Below are 21,355 nucleotides of genomic sequence, written 5' to 3'. Positions count from 1 at the left end.
CTGGTTACAGTCTCAAGACAACAGGATGTTCCTGTTCTTAGCAGTACACAGGCACATGATGGGAAAAGGAGAGTCAAGGTCAGCTCACAGTCATTAAGTACTGCTTTTTCATTAAAAAAGCAGATTGTGGCCGTCCCAATAAGAATGGCCTGTTCATGTTTTAAACAGGCACTTAAGTCTTAGGCTGTGTGGAAGAGAGCATATACAACATGAGGAGGTACTTGCCTACTGTGACCTGGTCAGAGAACATGTAGAGTTATATATTTAACTCTGGACGCCAACCTTTAATTGGGTCATTGACAAAACTATGTCATACCCAGAAAAGAGTAAATAGAACTAATGAGGATTTGGAAACATGTCATAGGCAAAATAATTAAAGGACCTGAAGATAATTCACCTGGAAAAGGAAAAAGTGGGCATAACAAAGTTCTTCAAATATTTGAAAGGCTTTTTCATGAAATAGATGCTCCTTCTGCTATTTACTTCTGGAGGGAGAAACTGGGGAGTTAGAGGAAGGTACAATTTGACTCCATAATATTTCTAGAAATTGTAACTGTGCAACTATGACATAGCTTGCTCCCTAGGGAATGATATACATATAGCACATTGTAGATGGTCAATAAACATGTGTTGGATAATTCTTCAATAAAAGTGTGAAGAACTGTACTAGATGTTTCAAAAGTTTCTTGCAATTAATTGTGATCGTTAGTATTCTTCTTCAGTTTTTGGAAAGGAATGGGAACCAGGTTGCTGAAGTTGAGGAAATATATGTGCTTAAATGGGTATTAAATTAAAAATTGTACGCATGGAAGCAAAGCAAAAGAGAGTATTGGAAAAAGACCATGACAGGGAATGGGGACAGCTGGACTCTAATATACTCAATTTGCCAATGGAGGAACGATCTGGACCCCCTGGAATCCACTTTCCTCATCCGCAAAGTGAGGATACTGGAACTTATAACCACTGTCCTGGATGTCTAGATTTCTAAAGTCTTAAGTATTGAATAAAATATCCAAGTGACATAATGAGTAACTTAAAGGTGCTTTGACTTACATAAATATTAGGTTGGTGCGAAAGTAATTCCGGTTTTAGCAATTGTTTTTAATCTTTTAAACTGCAATTACTTTTGCGCCAACCTAATAAAAATACAAACATAAAGATAAGTTAGTTATCGTAAAATTTAAGGAGTTTAACAATCATAAATGATGGATAATGCAAGGAAGGCTGATAAACAAGACACTACTAGAAAAAAAGAGAGTCCTCCAGAAGAACACTAAATTGAAATCTACAATTTATACTGAACTTTACCTGGGCAACAAGATCAAAAATTAAGGGAATTAAATGCATTAAATAAATAAAATGCATTATTTCAATATGTTATTATGTTGATTAAACCACAATTACTGTTGGTTTAGCTATTAATGTTTCTCTTTGAGTCAAATTCTAAGAATGATTCTCCATCCTACTGGACACCACTCCTAGCGTGTGTTGTAGCCCCCATGCACCAGCTTATATCAGCTCACAAGAGCTAGTTGTGTGCATCTCTTACAACTCTGCATTCAGTGATATCTATTTGGTAACTTGAAATTGACCACGAGAGTATTTATATCACAAAAATTGACACATGCTACAAATCAGCACTTTCTTTTTATTTGGAGATCCAGTTGCAGTTGCTAAACATTTACCAACATACCACTGGCCACCACTCCAAACTTCTAACAAATAGGTTCCCAAAACGGTGCCTCCTTTTTCACTTGGATCTCAAAATATGTAGGGCCTTGTTATGAAATCATCTTTTATTTCTTTATTATCCTGCAATGTGGATCCAATTCAGACTTCAGCGTGAAAAAGAATATGGTTAGAACTGAAAGAATAATCTTAGGGTAAATTGAACTATTTAGCATGTATTAGTCATGTGGCATTGCTGGATATAAAATATGATGAGGTTCCAAAAATGTTCGATTGTCAATATGCGCTGAGAACTCCCTAAGGTTTAAAAAAACATAGTAAATCAGTCATTTGCTTACATCCTGACAGAGTAGCATTGCACAAAGAATCAAGTTAACCTCTTTATAGTGACTTTCATAACAAAATACGATTTGGCTCCTATTTATATTCAACTTCATTTTGTCCTAATAAGCATTCACTCTCCCGCTCACTTTCCCTCTCTCAGCTTCCCTAAACTTTTTCTGATCCTCTTATTCAGCAAACTCATTCTAATCTCAGAATCCTTGTACCACTCTCTACTCTGCTAGGAACACTGTTTGAGTTCTCTTTCTCTCCCCTCGCCCCCTCCCTCTCAGACTTTATCTCCATCTGAAGCTTTATCTCCATCTCTATCTCTTTCTCTCCTCTACCTAATTATTCTCTCACTTCCACAGAAAGCTCTTCTCTGACCACCCTATACAAAGTGGGACACGCCCCTTACAGTTACTGTGTATCTCATTACCTTACTTATTATCTTCTTACATTTGCTCCTTCTGAAACTGTCTTATTTATGAATGAGTAAACTTTTGTTGTCTATCTTCTCATTGCTGACTATAACATTCAGGAAAGAAGCACTTTTATGTCTCTTATTCACTGATGAATATTTTATCCTTTTATAATAATAGCAGTTGTCCCAGAACAGCTGTGATGCAGGAAAGAAGGAAGGAAAGATGGGAGGGAAGAGAATTTAGTGTCTTGGCCTTGAGTTAAGGGGGTTAAGTTACTGAAATACCAAGAAATTCATTAATAGGTCCCTTCACGTATTAAGAAGTTCTTCTTCATGAACTATTATGAAAGCTCCAGAAGTGAATGTAGCCAAAATCTGCAAATACACATCTCTGTTTTCAGGATTGAGCTATTTGCGGGAGTTTTAGCCATAGACATATGAAAAGTTAGAACTTTGCAAAATATTAATACTTGGGCTTTAAAAATAAGGACAATAATATTTATCCAAAGCATCTTATTTTTAATCAACTCTATTTCGTGAGGTTTTATGGGTGTATAAGATAGGATACTGGTCTGTGTACTTGACACTTCAGACTGAGTATAACGAATGGTGACTAAGTAAGCATCCATAAGCAAAGGGAAAGCAATAATGGGTTTATTTCTCTAAAGAAATATTGTAGACCAAGTCTGTTTGGTTTCATGCCTGTTTGGCAGATCATTTGAAATAATCTGATGCTCAGCCGGCAGATTTGAAAATATTTTTAAAGCACAACCTCAGCATCCAGTTAATTCAAAGACAAATTGTTTCTGAGACTACTGCTGATAGGTCTAGGATAGCTGCAGGATACACTGCTTTATCCAACATTAACTTAGTAGCTGGAAAAATATCAAGTTATATTTTCTAAGGCTTTGGGAGGTGTTATTTCACTGGCTCCTATTGATTTCATTATTATTATTCCTGAAAATGTATTGCATGTACAGTGTTTAACTTGACTGGTAGGAAAATGTAATATTTGCACTTGAGGATGTTATAACTGGAAAGTGAAAAACATTAACATAAAAATGTATGTGGCTAGAGATGCAAAGAGCATTATCTTGCCAAACACAACTTTGGTTTAAAAGAGAAGGAAATTATACAAGCAAACACAAGTAATTAAGGGGACTTTGAGTCTTCTATTCAGTCAGATGTTTCCATTTTCTGGAATATCTAGAAGAGAATTAAACTGAATAATCGCCAATATTTCTGGGACTTCATTTTAAGGTATAAGCAGGATTTTACTATAATTATTGCTCTTTTGAATAAAACAAGATTCTGTAGCATTGAGGGATGTCTATTAAAGTTCAGGTCTGTTTGTTTGCAAATATCCTGGACCCACTTAAGCACAAAATTTTATGGTGTCAAGAGTTCTATAATTCTCTGTCAGAGCCTCATTACATGTTTTAGACAGTGGAAGGAAAGTGAATAATCACAGCATAGTATTCTAAAGGAGTTAACACAACTCCCAAAATTCTTAATCTATTCTCACAATTAATGTCTTTATGGAAAGAGTACTAGCTCTTTCCATTTGACTTTAAACTGTTAAACCAAGCACAAGTTCAGCTTACCCAAATAAGTTAGCAATTTTAGCTTAATTAATGATTCTTTGACTAACTTAATGTAATAAATCAATTATGTGACATCTGAAATATACTGCTTTGTAATATTGACAATCTGCTCTGGCTGTTTGAGGTATAAAGACCCCCTACAGAATTAGATGAATCCATGAAATTACTGTAGTCCCTGTTCTTTGAGGCTTCCTCCTAATGGTAGCTTGGGAATGGAGAGGGATTAAAAGAAAAATGCCAAATAAAAGATCTGATTCAAGCAGTCACTTTGTTCACCCTACTACCAATACTGTCACCTAAGCAAAGCCCCCAACCTGCTCCCTTACACTCAGACCCCTCAGCTTCAGTCATGATATATTTTCTCTTTGAGGTTTCCACTGGTGGTCCTTTCAAAGTCGATTTCACTCAGGTAAATAGACAGATAAAGAGGATGGCAATATTGAGTCTTCTATTTTGATGATTCGCCTCAGAAGGATTGGCCCTGAGTCCCTTACATCCCTCAATAGATTTCGCTTCTAAAGAACCTTACTTGTGTTTTCCATGGTCCTTATTTCCCCCCAATACCCTACCCAACCCTGACACTGTAAAAAAGATACAGGGAATTTGGAAGATTCCTAATAGGATTCCTCAAGGAAGAATCCTTGATCTGAACACAGAAGCATAGTAAACAGTCATGCCCAAATAATGTTATATGGCCAGTGAGAAGCTTTAGCTATTCCTATAAGGACAGTATTTCCATAAGTACATGTCTATATTATAGAGAATTTAAAGTAAGTCACCATGTTCGTTTACTAAATTTAATATTATTACGGTGGCTTTTCTCAAAAGTGTGTGAAAAACAAAAAGAAGATTGAAAAGAAAGACTGATAATGACATGGCTTGAAGCAGTAGTAGGAAATGGCCCCATGCAAAAAACAAAGAACACAAAAGAACAACAAAAAAATTCCTGCCCACTGCACAAACCGATAACCTGCCTTGCTTGATTCTCTTCACATTTTTAACTACAGTCAGAAATATCCTTCCAAAAATATTCTCTTATGTGCATCTTTAAATGTCTAACCACAAATAATTTAATTATTAGCACGTTATAACTGATTTGTACTGTGACAAGTATAATATATAACTTTCCCCAAGAATAATTAATTGACAATTCGTAAATATGTATCAGTCCTCATTGATGTTCTACTTCCTTTCCGTTGTGCTTTGCTCCAGAAGACATATATTTAATATTCATGTAAAATGCTTTCTTGGCTGCAAGTCAGGATCTTCCCAATGAAGAGCCCATTGATGATACAGACCAGAACTTCCCTTCCCCCTTAGAAGACTGCCTATCATTCAGGGTTCTTTTTGTCACATTGAAGAACAGGGAACTTTTTATTCTTTCTGGGAAGTTGCCTTCAGCTTCAGTAACAACATGTTCTGTTCCTCAGGAAATAAAAGAAGATCGCAACAGGACGCGGCTAGACTCCATGGTGCTGCTAATTATGAAACTGGACCAACTGGATCAGGACATTGAGAATGCTCTCAGCACCAGCTCCTCTCCGTCCAGCACACCCACCAACCTGCGGCGGCACGTCCTTGTGAGCTTCCCACTTTCCACTTCTTTTCCTATGAGCATCGTATCTCTTTACGTTGTGCAGTCCCTCTTGTAAATGAAACAGCTCTGACGACAGTGTCTACCCATAGGTGACCCTGATAGCGTTCCATAAAGATGACTCGAGTAATTCTATCCTTCATGCCGAGTCCATAAGAGAAATGTGCGATTCAAAAGTAAATGGATACTATTAATCAAACAGGAAAGAGGGTCACCCTGGGAAATTATGCTTCCTAGTGATCACATGCTCTTTCTCGTAGTTGTTTAGTAATGCTGCGTCAGTCTTGTTTAGTATTTTATTTCCAGGGTCCACAAATTGACATTGCCTGTAGAAGATGATTAATAAATATTTGCTGCATGGATGGGTAGATGGATGGATGGATGGATGGATGGATGGATGGATGGATGGATGGATGCTGGTTAAACTAGTCCAGCATACTATAAGAATGAATTTAGATGATATTAATTTGAGAACACTCTAAAATTAACTTAGTGAAATAAAATGAATAGGACAGAGGTGAGAATTCTGACACTCAAAATAAAATTTGGAAGACACGGTTTCCAGACGAATTATGCACTTTGCATATTTAATATTAGCTCCATATTAAATGACTTAGCTTTGGCACATATAGCAAATGTGATGGTCGAATGTGTTTATAAGTAAGCCTTGCATCCCTTTTCAATCAATCTGTTACTTTTATTATACAATAATGAACACATTAAGTCAAGAAATTATGCGTTTACCTAAGATCAAAGGGGTGGAAAACCCTATATGTAAACCTGAGCATCTACCAAAATAAAACTATTCTGTATCAAATTTTTAGTATAGTTCTACCATTGATTTGGAAGTTATTTCAGACTCCTTCTGAATGCTTATCTATTGAGGGATGTAAGAGACTCAGGGCCAACCCTTCTGAGGCGAATCATCATTAAGTAAATAACAATGTTAATAATATTTAAGTAAATAAACAAGTTAAAATAGCGACAAACCTTTGTATATATTTATATACTTATTATATATTTCTTTCCTTCTTTTTATGGCTAAGTTATATTCCATTGTATGTAAGTGTGTGTGTGTGTGTGTGTGTGTGTGTGTGTGTGTGTATCCGTCCATCTTCTTTATCCATTCATCTATGAAGGTTGTGTCCATGTCTTGGCTATTGTGAATAATGCGGCAACGAACCTAGGGGTGCAGCTATCTCTTCGAGACAGTGACTTCATTTCCTTTGGATAAATACCCAGAAATGGGATTGCTGAATCATTTGATAGTTCTCTTTTTAACTTTTGAGAAAACTCCGTACTGTTTTCCATAATGGCTGCACCAATTTACGTTTCCACCAATGGTGCACAAGGGTTCCCTTTTCTCCACATCCCCATCAATACTTGCTATCTCTTGTCTTTCTGATTATAGCCATTCTAACAGATGTGAGGTAATGTCTCATTATAGTTTTGATTTGCATTTCCCTGATAATTAGTGATGTTGAGCACCTTTTTATGTATTTGTTAGCCACGTGTGTCTGGGAGTGCAGCCTGGGAGTGCAGCCACCCTCGTCTCACTCAGCCACAATCTCCGCTGGTTTTCACAGCCAGAAATTATGAAGACTTCGCTCCCCAGTACTGAAACCCTGGACTGGGGAGGGGCTGCGACCAATGGCTCTTTGGGGGGGACCTCCACAGCCAAGATAACCCTCCCAATTTTTAACTGTCACACACGGGTGTGGGACCAGCCTGTTCCACGTCTCTGCCCCTCCTCCCAGTCTCGAGGTACCTTCTTCTGTATGTTCGTAGTTGTAGGATTTCGGTTCAGCTAGACTTTAAGCAATTCTCAATAATGGTTGTTCTGTGGTTTAGTTGTAATTGATGTGGTCCTGGAGGTGAGCACAGTGTTTACCTACTTTGCCAGCTTGACTAGAAAATCTCAGATTTTTGTTTTTGGTATTGAGTTGTATGAGTTCTTTATATATTTTTTATATTAGCCCCTTATCTAACATATGGTTGCAAATATTTTCTTCCAGTTCTTTGGGTTGCCACTTCATTCTGGTGATTTTTTTCTTTTGCTGTGCAGAATCTTTTTAGTTTGGTATAGTCCCACTTATTTATTTTTGCTTTTGTTACTTGTGTTTTTGGTTTTATACCCCAAAATCATTGCCAAGACCAATATCAAGGAACTTGTTGCTAGGTTTTCTTCTAGGAGTTTTACATTTTCATATCTTACATTTAAGTATTTGATTTATTTCTAGTTAATTTTTCTAAGTGGTGTAACATAGGGGTCCAATTTTATTCATTTACATGATAATTCCAATTTTCCCAAAAATGATTTATTAAAAAGACTGTTTTTTCCTCATTGAATATTCTTGGCTCCCTTGTTAAATATTAGTTGACCATAGTGCATATGTTTATTTCTGGACTCTCTAGTCTATGCCATTGGTCTATGTGTCTCTATTTTTAATGCCAGTACCGTAATGTTTAATTACTATAGCACTGTAATAAAGTTTGAAATTAGGAAGTGTGATGCCTCCAGCTTTGTTCTTCTTTCTCAAAATTGCTTTGGCTATTTGGGGTCTTTTGTGGTTCCATACAAATTTTGGGATTTTTTTTTCCCATTTCTATGAAAAATGCCTTTGGAATTTTGACAAGGATTGCAATGAATCTGTAGATCACTTTGGGTAGTATGGACATTTTCACACTTTTAATTCTTCTAATCAAATGTCATGGGATGTTTTTCCATTTATTTGTGTCTTCTTCAGTGTTTTCCATCAGTGTCTTATAGTTTTCAGTTTACTGGTCTTTCACCTCCTAGGCTAAATATTACTATTTGTCACTCTATTCTTTCATAAAACAATATTTCATTAGCATGTTCTAGGTACAGGCACTATTCTAAAATCCGGGGATGTATCAGTAAACAAACCATGTGAATTTCCTGTTTTGGAGATACATAGATTCCAATAGAAGGAGACAGACAAGGATTAGAACAAGAGATGAATGAAGGTGGATAGATAACAGGTAGGTACATAGGTAGGTAGTTAGGTAGGTAGGTAGGTCGGTAGGTAGGTAAGTTGGTAGGTAAGTAGATAGAGGGGAGAGAGAGAGAGAGAGAATGAGAATGACAATGGATGGATGGACGGACGGACGGACGGATGGATGGATATAATTTATATGTACTACACAAGCAAGGTGATAGGACAATGATGTGCTGTGAAGGTTTAAGGGAGGAAACTACTTTTACTTGAACTGTCAAAGGATGCTTCTCTGAGATAGCTATATTCAAACTGAGACCTTAGTGACAAGAAAGAGCCAGCAAAGGGAAATACTGGGGCAAAGGACAAGGAAGAACATAGTCCCTGCCATAGAACCCAGCTGGTATACTGGAAGGACTGACAAACAGTGAGTATGGCTGGAGCATACTAAGAAACAAGAGAATGGTAGAGCATAAAGCCAGAGAATTAGGGGGCAGTGCAGAAAATATTTTATGATGTAGTCCAGGGTAAAGTTGAGATATTAAAAGGGTAGAGATAAAGGTATTTAACTCTTAATTTTCTCAGGTTAACATTATAGAGTGATAAGTGCCTGTACTTCCTCACCCTCACATTCTCCTAACCCCCATCTTTCTTCTGTGCTCTCAGGCCACTGTGTAGTACAAAGAGAGCATTTGATAAATTAAATGCACAGCCTTTGGAGAGATTACCTAGTAGTTGCATTCACTCAGCAGGCGTCTTATTCACATACTAGGTACTAGTTACTAATAACAATATTTATAGTAATGGCTAACGCTTAAAGAAAATTATTATGTGTCAATTTCATGTGCTTTGCATATATCTTGCTTAATCCTCATGAAACTCTATCAGTGCATGCTATCATTATATCCAGTTTTAAATAAGGGAATTGAATTGCATATGACAAAGCATAATTTCTGCCCTCAAATATCTTATAGTTCATTAGCTAGACAAAAATTTGAGCTAAATAATTCCAGTCCATTGTGGTAGGTGTCACCATGGAGGTCTGATGGGAACATAGAAAAGAGTGAGGTGAGGAGAAATGAGAATTGTCTTTTCATTTGACATCCACAATGACCCTGCTGCATGAGGGGTGTTAAGTGAGTTACTCAAGGTCACATACAGAACACAGGATGTCTATGGGCTTCTACCTCCTGACTCACTGCGGTGTCCGAGCTGGCTCCCATTGCTGCTCCGTCCAATTCACAATCAGCTGTTAAATTACCAATGCTGCATATTATTAGGTTGGTGCCAAAGTAATTGCAGTTTTCGAAATTATTTTTAACCTTTTAAACCGCAATAACTTTTGTACCAATCTAATACCTCTTTCTCCAATAGTTGCTTTGTAAAATTAGGCCCTCTGAAGAGTATCATTGTGATTACAAAACAATGCATGATTGTGGGTAACAAGTCAATGTTGGTTGTCATCAATTCTTTAGTGTGTCCGTGTGTGTTGGGAGAAAGAGGAGGTGGAAAGGTGCTGGTGGCAGGGAGAAAAGCATATAAAGAGCATGTGCATGCCCTTCATATCAATGCTTTTTTTTTTAATAGGATATGGAGTCAGGATCTGAAAGTGGAGCAGATAACATTTCAGTGAATCAGACACAAATAAATTTGTCTTCTAACATCGAGTCCACTGACCTACCATCTCCCACCCCAGTGGCCAATTCTGGAACCAAACCCAAGTCTATGGTAAGTTTATAAATGATAGCAGTGAGTTTCAACATGAAGTGTTGATGATCATCAGGTAAGAATTAATAATTCATCCATTCACTATATAAGAAATACTCTTGGAGTCTCAGTTGCAGAGACTTGATAGTATTTTATTGAGTACAATACAATGCATCATTGTATAAATGATAACATAAGTACTTCACTCAGACAGGTAATAGTTCCAGAATTATGTAAAATATGATATTAAATTTTGTTGCTGGGTACTCAGAACTTAAAGAACCAAAAATACAAAATCCGAAAATGGCTCTCCTTCCATTATTATCCGGACCATACTGCTTCCCAGTTGGAAAATTGCCTCTCTAAGCTTAGATCACTAGATAGATAGATAGATAGATAGATAGATAGATAGATAGATAGATAGATAGATAGATAGATGGAAAAATAGAGATATATAAAATCATACACATCATAAATTTTACGTGGGTATTAAATGACACAGTTCATATAAAGTACTTAGTGGAATGCTTAGCACAGAATAAATACTGAATAAATGTAAGCTACTATCATTATTATGACGATGCTTCATTGAATTTAAAATGTTACCAAAACAAATGAAAAGGAGAATTACCACATATAATATTATAGCATGCTGAATTATGAGTAAAAGACATTTTCCTTTAAGTAAAAAGTTGAACTGCAGCAGGAAAGCAGTATTTGACTCTAAAAGGTAACATTTATGGAGGAAGTAATTACTACTTCAAATATCTAAAGTCCCAGCAGCTCCAAAATAACCTTTCCTAGTTTAGTGAAAATCACAGTGTCGTATTATTTTTTTAAATGCCCATGTTAGCTTAACACAGAGAAACAAGTTTGGATTGCTTGTTTACCTGCCTTTAAAATAAAATATAAGTCTGAAAAAAGACTCAAAAAAGCATATTGTACTCAGAATTTAAAACATAGTAGATATGTTCATTTGCAAGAATGTCTAGAGCATTTTTTGATTGAATAAATACTTACCGGACACCTACAACTTTCCTTGCATTATGCTAGATGAAAAAGAACTCAGAATAAAACATATTCTCTGTCTTTAAACAGCTCACAGTCTAGCAAACGGAGATAGGCATGTAAACAGTGAAATGCAATAACATGCCATATGGTAGTACTATATACGAATATACTGGAAATAAGAAGAACCAGTGACATACTACACAATGCTATTTTGGGGTAAACTGAAATAATGTGGTCAAAAATAATGTGTGCCAACAGGCTGACTTGAATGAAATGTTGCTTCTTTTTCATAATGGGTAAAGAGGTTGAAATGCAAAATTATAACATGCAACTCGGTTTTATTACATTCTTATTAAGGAAAATGACAAAAGCCACTCAACAGCTGTAACTTGAAGGTTTTGGAAACATTGCACCACTGTCTGTTTGAACACTGGGGACAGGTATGGGGCTGGCATATAAGGAGGAAGTAGAAAGGAAGGTGAATTCTTTTTTAAAGGTATTTATGTTTCAAGTCACATTTTAAAGCACCTGCTATTAACCTGAAGAACAGTTCTTTTCACTCTGATACTTATTCCATGTTCATCTTTTACTTTACAAAAATTATCATTGGGATCCACTATTTCTGCCTTGAAACATACATATTTTAGTGTATGGTGACTTCATAATTTATAACAATTTACGAGTATGTAATTCCTTAGTCTTTCTTCAATACCCCTATGTTTATAAATGTGGTCAACATATTTCTATTGAAATATATATGTGATTTTATGGTAACCATCTTCGGTAAAGTTTTTAGAATGAGAAACATAAAACCATCAGTGATCCCAAAACTTTAATCCGTTAGAGTAGTTTATGATTATTAGTAGTTCTTATTCAGATTTGTCATGTTTTGCCATATCAGTTAACCAAACTGTTCACCCCACAGACAAAATTAAGAAATACTTAAAATCAATTATTGAACACAAACATATTTTTTCATGCACCACAAATCAAATATTTACTGAAATGTTGTCAACTTTGAATGACATCAGATGCGAATATGTATTCAGCTGTTCAGGTGTGATTTGTTGGCTGGGTACACAATCACAGCTTCGTAGTTAGGCCGCAACTCATTAGACAGTGAGCAATTACATAACTGACTTCTCCTCCAAACACAAATTCCACTTCAAGACAACCAAAACTGCTTCCCACATCTTGACCAATACCACAGGTAGAGGTAGACAACTGGACATGCAACTCTGTCCAACTACTGAACTTAGTAAAATTCTCTAGCCGGTCATGAGAAGTACCCAGAAAAAAAACATTCCACTGTCAAATGTAACTGACTTTTACGGAATTTGTTTTTAAAAAGGGCCAATAATGAGAGTAGCTTGAAAAACAGGCTTTTGTTTTGGGGGGGAAAGGGGTGTTTTAATTTGTTTGTATGCATTTTATTTTTGTTGTTGTTATCAATGTTATTATTCTCTTGAACATATCTTTTTTACTACAGTTAGAAATAATTCTTGATCCATGGATAAATTTTATGTTTTTAGTTGATTCTGAGTTAGAATATTAGAATGAAGAATTTTTCCTATTGTATTAGCGATTAAACAGATACTTTCTCCTTAATTTAGAACTTAGGGAATAAATGACGTGTAATGGAAGTCCGACTACTTTGTAAAAAGAGGGAAAGCTCTGGTACTGTACAAAGCTGTTCTTTTCATTATGAACTAAAATTTCAATTTTAATATTTAGTAAAAACATTAAGTTCTAAGAACACCTACTTCCAACATCCACCTAAAATGAACTAACCTTCTGCTCAATAATGTCACATTTCTACAGAATGCTTACTTTCATTTCAGAATTATTTAATGTTACATTTGATTTGCTGCTGTGAAGTCTATTTATAATGGTGACTAACTACCACAAATATTTGGCTTTCCTTTTGTGTGTAAGGTCTCTGGGTTTCTAAGTGCCAATTTTTCCATAAGATTTCTTCTTTTATATTTATTATTAGAATGGGACCAATGAGTAATTTTCAGGTTTTTTTATAAATATCATGTATATATCAAGCTGAAAATTGAGCATTAAAGTAGATTTCTGAGATATTTTTCACACAAAAATTTAAAAGTTGAAAAGTAGGATATCCACTACCAAAAAAAAACACATTAAAGAGGTCTAGTCAAAAAGTTCATCATTTTTTTTCTCCTAAATTCTTTGCATTATTCCTTTGTGGCAGTTTCATAATGCCTTCCATACTAGGCCCTTCTGCCAACAACACATGAGAAGTCATATGATTTTATATAAAGTGATTTGATTCACTATTAGAATTGCAAGAATATCTGCACTCACATCTCTCTGGTCATGGTATTTCATTGCTTGAAAGATTTTAAAGCTGGGCACTGAAACCCCAGAGGTGGTGGTGTTGTTTTTCCTAAAGATACTGATATGTGTAGATGTTCACTAAATCACTATTAATTATACATTTATGAAGAAAGAGACCAAGCCCTACGTAATGAAAACAACATGTTTTGTTTGTAAAGTAAGTAACTGGGGGAACAGGGAGAGTTTAGCATTCTGCTGTGTAGAATAACCAAGAGCAATGCATGCTTTTAACTTAGTCTAAATTTCCCTCCCCGGTCCCAGAAACTCCTTAGTTTCCTTTCGATAGAGAGAATTCTAATAACAGTAATCAGACCCTCCATCATTTGGGCATGTTGGAACCATAGCTAGATAGAGTAGTTTTGAGAATATCCTAAGGTATCTAGAAAAAGGTAATATTTTTTTCATATCACAATGTATTGAGTACTGGAATTACAAAATAACCCTTTTGTTGAAGACATCTAAAATAGCAGAAGTTATTAACCTTCATTATTATAATTGCTACCAGGTGAAAAAAGACAGATACATCTTATTCCAGCACCAGGTGGCAATGGTAGCTCTAATTCCACAGATTGAATACACCCCTAGTCTTTTTATCATTACCATCAAAATCATGATGAGTTAGATTAGAGGGGAAACACTAGCTCAGGGAAGGGTAGGAAACAGAGACTGCCCACTCCTTTGGAAAGTGGTTCAGAATAAATCCTGCCCAAAGGCCGCTTGAGTGTGGTTGAATAAATTTTAACTATATGGTTAAATTTTTAATAAAACCAAATTAGTAATTATGAAATTCCTATATATTCATATAATTATTACTCGGTATAAATTTTAATATATGTATTAATTTTGTATGAAACTATTACTCAGGATAAACATGAAATCACGAATGCAGGTTTATTCATTGTTACCAGGTGTGGAGTGTGATGGTGTCTATATCTGGGGTAGGAGACTCATGGTTTGGAGAGATCTGAGAAAGTGAAGAGAAGAGCCTACAAGGTAGAAGAACAGAGGTCAATAGGTATATTTTACAACCAATGATCAATTTAATTTTTGCATCAGTAGAAGGAGGAGTTCCATTTAAAGCTGCATTAATCCATGATAAATTAGTCCCACAAAATTAGAAGAATTCTTAACCTGAAATTCATGGATGGATTGAGAAGGGTGACTGAACCCCTGAAATTGTCTTTTAAATTATGGATGCATGTCAGCATTTACACATAGGAAGACGGTCAATAGCTTTATCAGATTCTAGGAAAACTCTGCAAGATCCCCATAAAGAAATGCTTATTTGAGTTTTGATGATTCAGTCAGTTATTTGAGTTTTGATGATTCAGTCAGTGAAGAAATCTGATAAACGTGAGAACATCTTTGTTACAAATAATACACTTCAGGCATACTGACAGGAATTACTTTGTTTAGGTTTATTCCTAATGGCAAATTCCACAGTATCCTCTTTGCAATAAATTAGGCTATGCTTCATGCTTAAGCTAAAGTTATTATGCTTGTGATATATGGAATGGTCTGTTCAATTGAATACATTGAAGGGTATATTCACCTCACTAACATTGAAAGAAGCATATAGATACTGGAGTCCAACTTACATCATTTTAAAGTACCAAAAAATACCAAATTGGATTGCTTATAAAATCCAATTCATACGCAAAATTTTAGTAATATCTGTATTTTGTTTCTAGGATATTATACACAGTATTTTTCCTTAAATGGTGATCACGTTAATTTTTTTAACAGAGCTGGTAATTCACTAATGCTGTCCATTATTTAAAACAAAATAGAGAGGTAAATCATTATCTTTTTCACAACTAGGAACTGCAAATATTCCTTTTTACTGAAGTCTTGGGGAAAATGCAAAATAACATATAAAACTGATTAGAACTTAAATAGTATTTCATAATATCACATATGTTAAGTGAAGAAAATAGCCAGCATAGTAAAGGAAAAATGGCACATAGAGTTTTTAAAGAATGCTTAGTCAGCCTCTTGTGAAAACAGCAAAAAAATTGAATTAGTATTGTTTACAATGAAGAAATGAGAACAAAAATGTTTGTGACAATTGAATGTGGCAATTTAACTTTGACATAGTTAAGCAATAACATTAAAGTATGTGGATTTTCAAAGAAATATTTGTCTTTGTTCACTAAGGTTCTAATTGTTTATGAAAAAAGAAAAATAAGACAAAATTTATAGCTCTAAAAAAGAAACAAACTAAAAAAGAGCCACCAGAGAGCTATGTTTCCAAAAAGGAAATCATTCTGTGATTATTATGATGAGATATTTCTTAGAAGTCTATCATTCTGAAGCATAGAAAATTCCATTCACATATTCTGGATTTTGAAATAAGAAATAAATATGTAATTCATTAACCTTGGGCTTTGAAAAATAGAAACATTTTTCATAGACATTTGCTTTTATATTTAAAATAAATGCAAACTTTTATCATTTCTTGTGTTGGAAGATACTGACATCTGTTTTCAATCCATTTACACGTTAATTAATGACAGTAATGTTAGTAATGGGTTTTTTATTCTACACAGTGACCTCCTCACGTAAGCCTTTTCACTTAAAATCTAGACTTTTATTTTGCCAAGAATAAGCATACTTGTACTCAGATGTACTGTCCTTAACACTAAACTCTCAGCACATGGTACTTAAATAATTTTTTTGAGTTGGAAAAAGTTGTTTATCTATCTTGTTTGTGTTTAGTTTACAGTAATCTGGTTAATTTGATGTCTGGTGCAGAATTCCTTAAACCAAAAGAAAGATGAGAAAAAGGGAACACATACGAATGATGAGAGAGTTAAAATTGAATCGATTCCGTTAGGACAAGAAACAATTTTTTAAAATCATTTCTGCAACCTCAAATTTGGTCCTATGAATAGTACTTTTGTATGTTGTCATCATTACAATGAGAAAAATTTAGTTTTTCCATGTGCTGATGATGTAGCTTCTCGAATCCAGCTCATATTTTTATCCAAGAGAAATAACAACTTCCAGTTATTTCTGGGCAATGCAAAATGGCAAGCCAACAGCATGCCACATCACAGTAACCAAGAATATATAATTCAGAGCACTGAGCAGTAATAATAACCGGTAAGCCATTTTCACAGAGTCCTCACTTTCTTCATCTCCAACAAAGTTGCCCCAAAGTTCTAATTACACGTTCAATATGTTTTCCATTTTTTTCTACTGCTGTACTTTGATTCTTTGATTGATCATTAATTCTGCCCCTGACATTTGACGGCCTCTGCCTTCACTTCTTACAGAGCGCTTAAGACAGCTGAAATGTTTAACCAGGATTGCATGTGAATGTTCACTGTGAGTTATACAAAGTTTACGCACAAGGTCTTCTTGACCGTAGTTTTGAGCTGTTTACCACATACCAGATTTCTAAGTGAAAAAATAAAAACAGCAACCCAGTATTTGAGTATTCTGAATATCTCACATCTAAATAGTAGAAGTCACGTGACAAAAATGTAGAAGTAAGGGGATTGTTTTATCTTCATGCTGTCCTAAGACGCCATCACTTAAAAAATACCCATATTCTTGACTATTCTGGGTACTTAATGACCATTTTATTGCTAGTTCTTTTCATCAGTAGTTCATATTCTTTCAATTATTGTTGGCCACTGTCTCTTTTTTAGTGATTCTCTGTTCTTTCCACTGTAACAAGTTGATATAATCCAGTGACTTCTGGATTAGTACTCCTTCACAGAAAAATTAGCTGATGTTCATGAAAATGACTCCCGTTTTTTCTTCTTTACCATAAATTGCTTTATGCATTTTGTTTGTTGTTCTGTTGATTCATTTTGAAGGCCCTATCTTTGTATAAATACCATAGTAATTTACTGAACGGGCATTTACCAAATTAGTCATAATGTGAAATGCAGAGAAACAAACAAACAGGCAATAATAACTGAATAAATGAGTGCAGTTCAGTCTTTGGCTCTTGGACACCCCCCTGGAACTGCCTTCTTCCACCTGCCCCAGTCAGACTTATTTGTTTTTATCTCTTTCATATATTGGCTTTCTGAATAAGATCTTCTTTGGTCAGTCCATGGCATAAATTTTGCTTGAATTCTAAACTAAAAAAAAAAAATTATATGGACGAGGAAAATGTTTTAGAAATTTTTGTGAGTCCAGGCACCTTCTGATATATGTCTACTGCATTTCCAAGAACATCCTGGTGAAGCCGCCCCCAGAACTTCCCTGTTGCTAGGGCAACACTTTCATTCCTGAAGCTTCATCATCACTGAGTCCTGAACTCTAGGGACAATAAGAAACAAAAAAGTTTGATTTGCATTTCCCTAATCACTAGTGAAGTTGAACATTTTTTCATATATCTGTTGGCCATTTTTATGTCTTCTTGGGAAGAGTGTCTCTTCAGGTCCTCTGCCCATTTTTTAATTGGATTGTTTGTTTTGTTGTTATTGCTGTTGTTGTTTGTTGTTGTTGTTGTTGTTGAGTTGTATGAGTTCTTTATATATTTTCGATATCAGCCCCTTATCGGAGGTGTTGTTGGCAAATATCTCCTCCCATTCGGTTGGTTGCCTCTTAGTTTTGTTGATGGTTTCTTTTTCTGAGCAAAAGCTTTTTAGTTTGATATAGTCCTGTTCATCTGTTTTTGCTTTTACTTCCCTTGCCTTTGATGTCAAATTCATGAAATCCTCTTTGAACCTAAGGTCTATAAGTTTAGTATCTATGCTTTTTTCTGTGCAATTTATTGTTTCAGATTTTATGTTTGGTTAAAGAAATTCAAATCAAAACCACAGTGAGATACCACCCAATACCTGTTAGAATGGCTATTACCAACAAGACAAATAATAACAGGTGGTGGAGAGGTTATAGAAAAAAAGGAATCCTCATACACTGCTGGTGGGAATGTAAATTGGTACAGTCACTATGGAGAATAGTATGGAGGTTCCTCAAAAACTTAATAATAGAATTACCATACAATCCAGCAATCCCTCTTCTGGGTATCTACCCCCAAAAAAAATCTGAAAACATTTATCTGTGAAGATAGATGTATCCCTATGTTCATTGTAGCATTATTCATGGTGGCCAAGACATGGAAACAGTCAAAGTGTCCTTCAATAGATGATTGGATAAAGAAGATGTGGTACATACAGAGGGTGCCAAAAAAAATGTACACACATTTTTAAGAAAGGAAAAACCTGTATTAAAATTGTGATACTCAATATATATCGATAACATAAGCTGAATACAAGTCATGTGTATACATTTTTTGGTAACCCCGGTATATATAATGGAACATTACTCAGCCATAACAAAAGATTTTTGCCATTTGTTACAACATGGATGGACCTTGAGATATCTGCTAAGTGAAGTAAGTCAGACAGAAAAAGTTGAGAACCATATGACTTCACTCATTTGTGGGATATAAAACTGAAAGCAACAAATGAACAAGACAAACAAAAATTAATAGACACAGACAACAGTTTAGTGGTTACCAGAGGATAAAGCGGGAGGGGGGATGGTAGAAGCGGATAAAGGGAGTCAAACACATGGTGATGGAAGGAGATTTGACTCTGGGTGGTGAGCACACAATGTGATATATAGGTAATGTATTATAGAATTGCACACTTGAAACCTATATAATTTTACACCAAAAAAAGTTTAATAAAAATTAAGGGAAAAAAAAAGTCAGCAGCCTAGTAATGAGGGGCTACAGGAGGACACTTTATTTTTTTTGTAACAGATTTTTTTTTATTAGTTTCTGGTGCACAAAACAATGTAATAGTTAGACATCATTTATATCCCTCACACAGTGACAATCCCCCTTCCTCCATCCACTATCCCTCTGACATCGCATACAGCCATTACATTTCCACTGTCTCTATTCCTAATGCTGTACTCCGCTTCTTGTAACCATATATATATATATATGGTTATAACCAATATATATATTGGTTATATATTGTAACCAATTTTATATATATATAAAATTGTAGTTGACATTCATTATTGTTCAGCTGCAGGTGTACAGTACAGTGATCAGGCATCTACATCATCCCTGAGGTGGTCTCACTAACAAGACAAGTGTCCATCAGATACCCCACAAAACCTTTACAACCTTATCGATTACATTCCCCAAATTGACTCTTGTATCCTCATGTCAATCTTGTGGTTACCGATTGTGCTTTCTAATCCCCTCACCTTCCCCTTTATCCCCACACCCCCTCCCATCTAGCAACCCTCAGTTTTCCTTCTATGTCTCTGAGACTGTTTCTGATTAGTTCATTCATTTATTCTTTTCTTTAGATTCCACATATAAGTGAAATCATGTGGTATTTGACTTTGTCTGTCTGACTTATTTCACTTAACATAATGTTCTCTAGGTCCATCCATGTTGTTGCAAAAAGAAAGATTTCTTTCTTCTTAATGGCTGCGTAATACTCCATTGTATAAACGCACCACAGTTTCTTAATCCAGTCGTCTACCGATGGGCATTTCGGTTGTTTCCATGTCTTGGCTATTGTGTATAGTACAGGAGTACACTTTAAATAGCAGCAGAGGGAGGAAAATGTATGCATGAATAAAGAAAAAGGATCAAAAAAGAAAAGTGTGAGAGAAAGCAGACTGTATCAGAGCTTTTCAACTTAGCCCAGGTATGGGGTTCTGTTGGCCTAGATTATGAAATTCTATACTTCAGACACAGAATAAACAACATTACTCATTAATTGATTTAAATAATATTATCACAGTGGATTATCCATCATTCCATTTGTTGTATAAATTGGAAGAGCTATTGCAAGGACATGAGCTATAACTCCCCTGTGTATCTTTAAATTCAGTTAAAGTTGTTCGTAAGTTAGGCACATAAGGGAAGTTCTGTTACCTTTTCAGGCTAATTAGAAACTTTCAATATTGTCATAAAAAAGAAAAACATGTAATCAGATGTATGAATTTAAAATAGATTTCAGATAAAGCGTAGAGGTTTTAAAGGTTTGTAAACAGATAAAATGTATTCCTATAAACAGATAAGATATATTTGTATATATAATATTCATATTCTCCATGGAAGAATATTTTCATGTTTTTAACTTGTGTTTCTATGTAATGCATTTTACAGTTCACAACAACATTCCTCCACCCCAAAAATATTGTAGAGAAAAATTCTAACACATTTCATCTCTTTCTGGATTGTAAGTTTTATTACCACATATATTATTTCCAAATATTATTTTTTACTACAAGAGAAAATTAATACACCACTGACTTAAAATTCTATAGCTTTTAGATAATTTATGGATCTTTCAAAGGGTTTTTTTCTTTGATTAAAAAAAAATAGTAGTACAGGTAGGCTCTTTCAATTACTAAGCTATTTTTCTTGGAATAAGGACGGTTTACACCTTGAAAAAGATAATATCCAAAAGTAAGATTAACACTATTTAAAATGATACTATCAAAACTTTAAAGAATAAAAAGCATGGCAATTTTATTGTCTTGCTTTTTCTTTTTTTTTTTTGGATTGTCTCACTTTCTATTTTCGTGTTTGCTTTCTTGTTTTCTCTTTTTTTCTTTCAGAATGCTGCCATCTTCTGGTCAGATTGTATATCATTTCACACACAAAATAGGAGATCCACAATAAGAGGCAATTTAGGTTTTACAAACACATCTTTTATCATTACAAGTCACCTATTTAAAGTTT

General features: G+C 34.9%; 1 protein-coding gene across 1 annotated transcript in view; it reads left to right on the top strand.

Annotated features, from left to right (window-relative positions):
• LOC117021138 (rho GTPase-activating protein 7) overlaps positions 1-21,355 on the top strand; it is a 177,954-nt gene that overhangs the window by 82,950 nt on the left and 73,649 nt on the right. The window contains exons 3-4 of the mRNA XM_033103953.1: positions 5,469-5,618; positions 10,177-10,317. Of these exons, the coding sequence (XP_032959844.1) occupies positions 5,469-5,618; positions 10,177-10,317 (291 nt within the window). The remainder of the gene's footprint in view (positions 1-5,468; positions 5,619-10,176; positions 10,318-21,355) is intronic.

The sequence above is a fragment of the Rhinolophus ferrumequinum genome, chromosome 4 (genome assembly GCF_004115265.2).
Source record: "Rhinolophus ferrumequinum isolate MPI-CBG mRhiFer1 chromosome 4, mRhiFer1_v1.p, whole genome shotgun sequence".
Lineage (NCBI taxonomy): Eukaryota > Metazoa > Chordata > Mammalia > Chiroptera > Rhinolophidae > Rhinolophus > Rhinolophus ferrumequinum.
The sequence above is the reverse complement of the archived record's forward strand: the minus strand, read 5'-3'. Positions and strand labels throughout refer to the sequence as shown.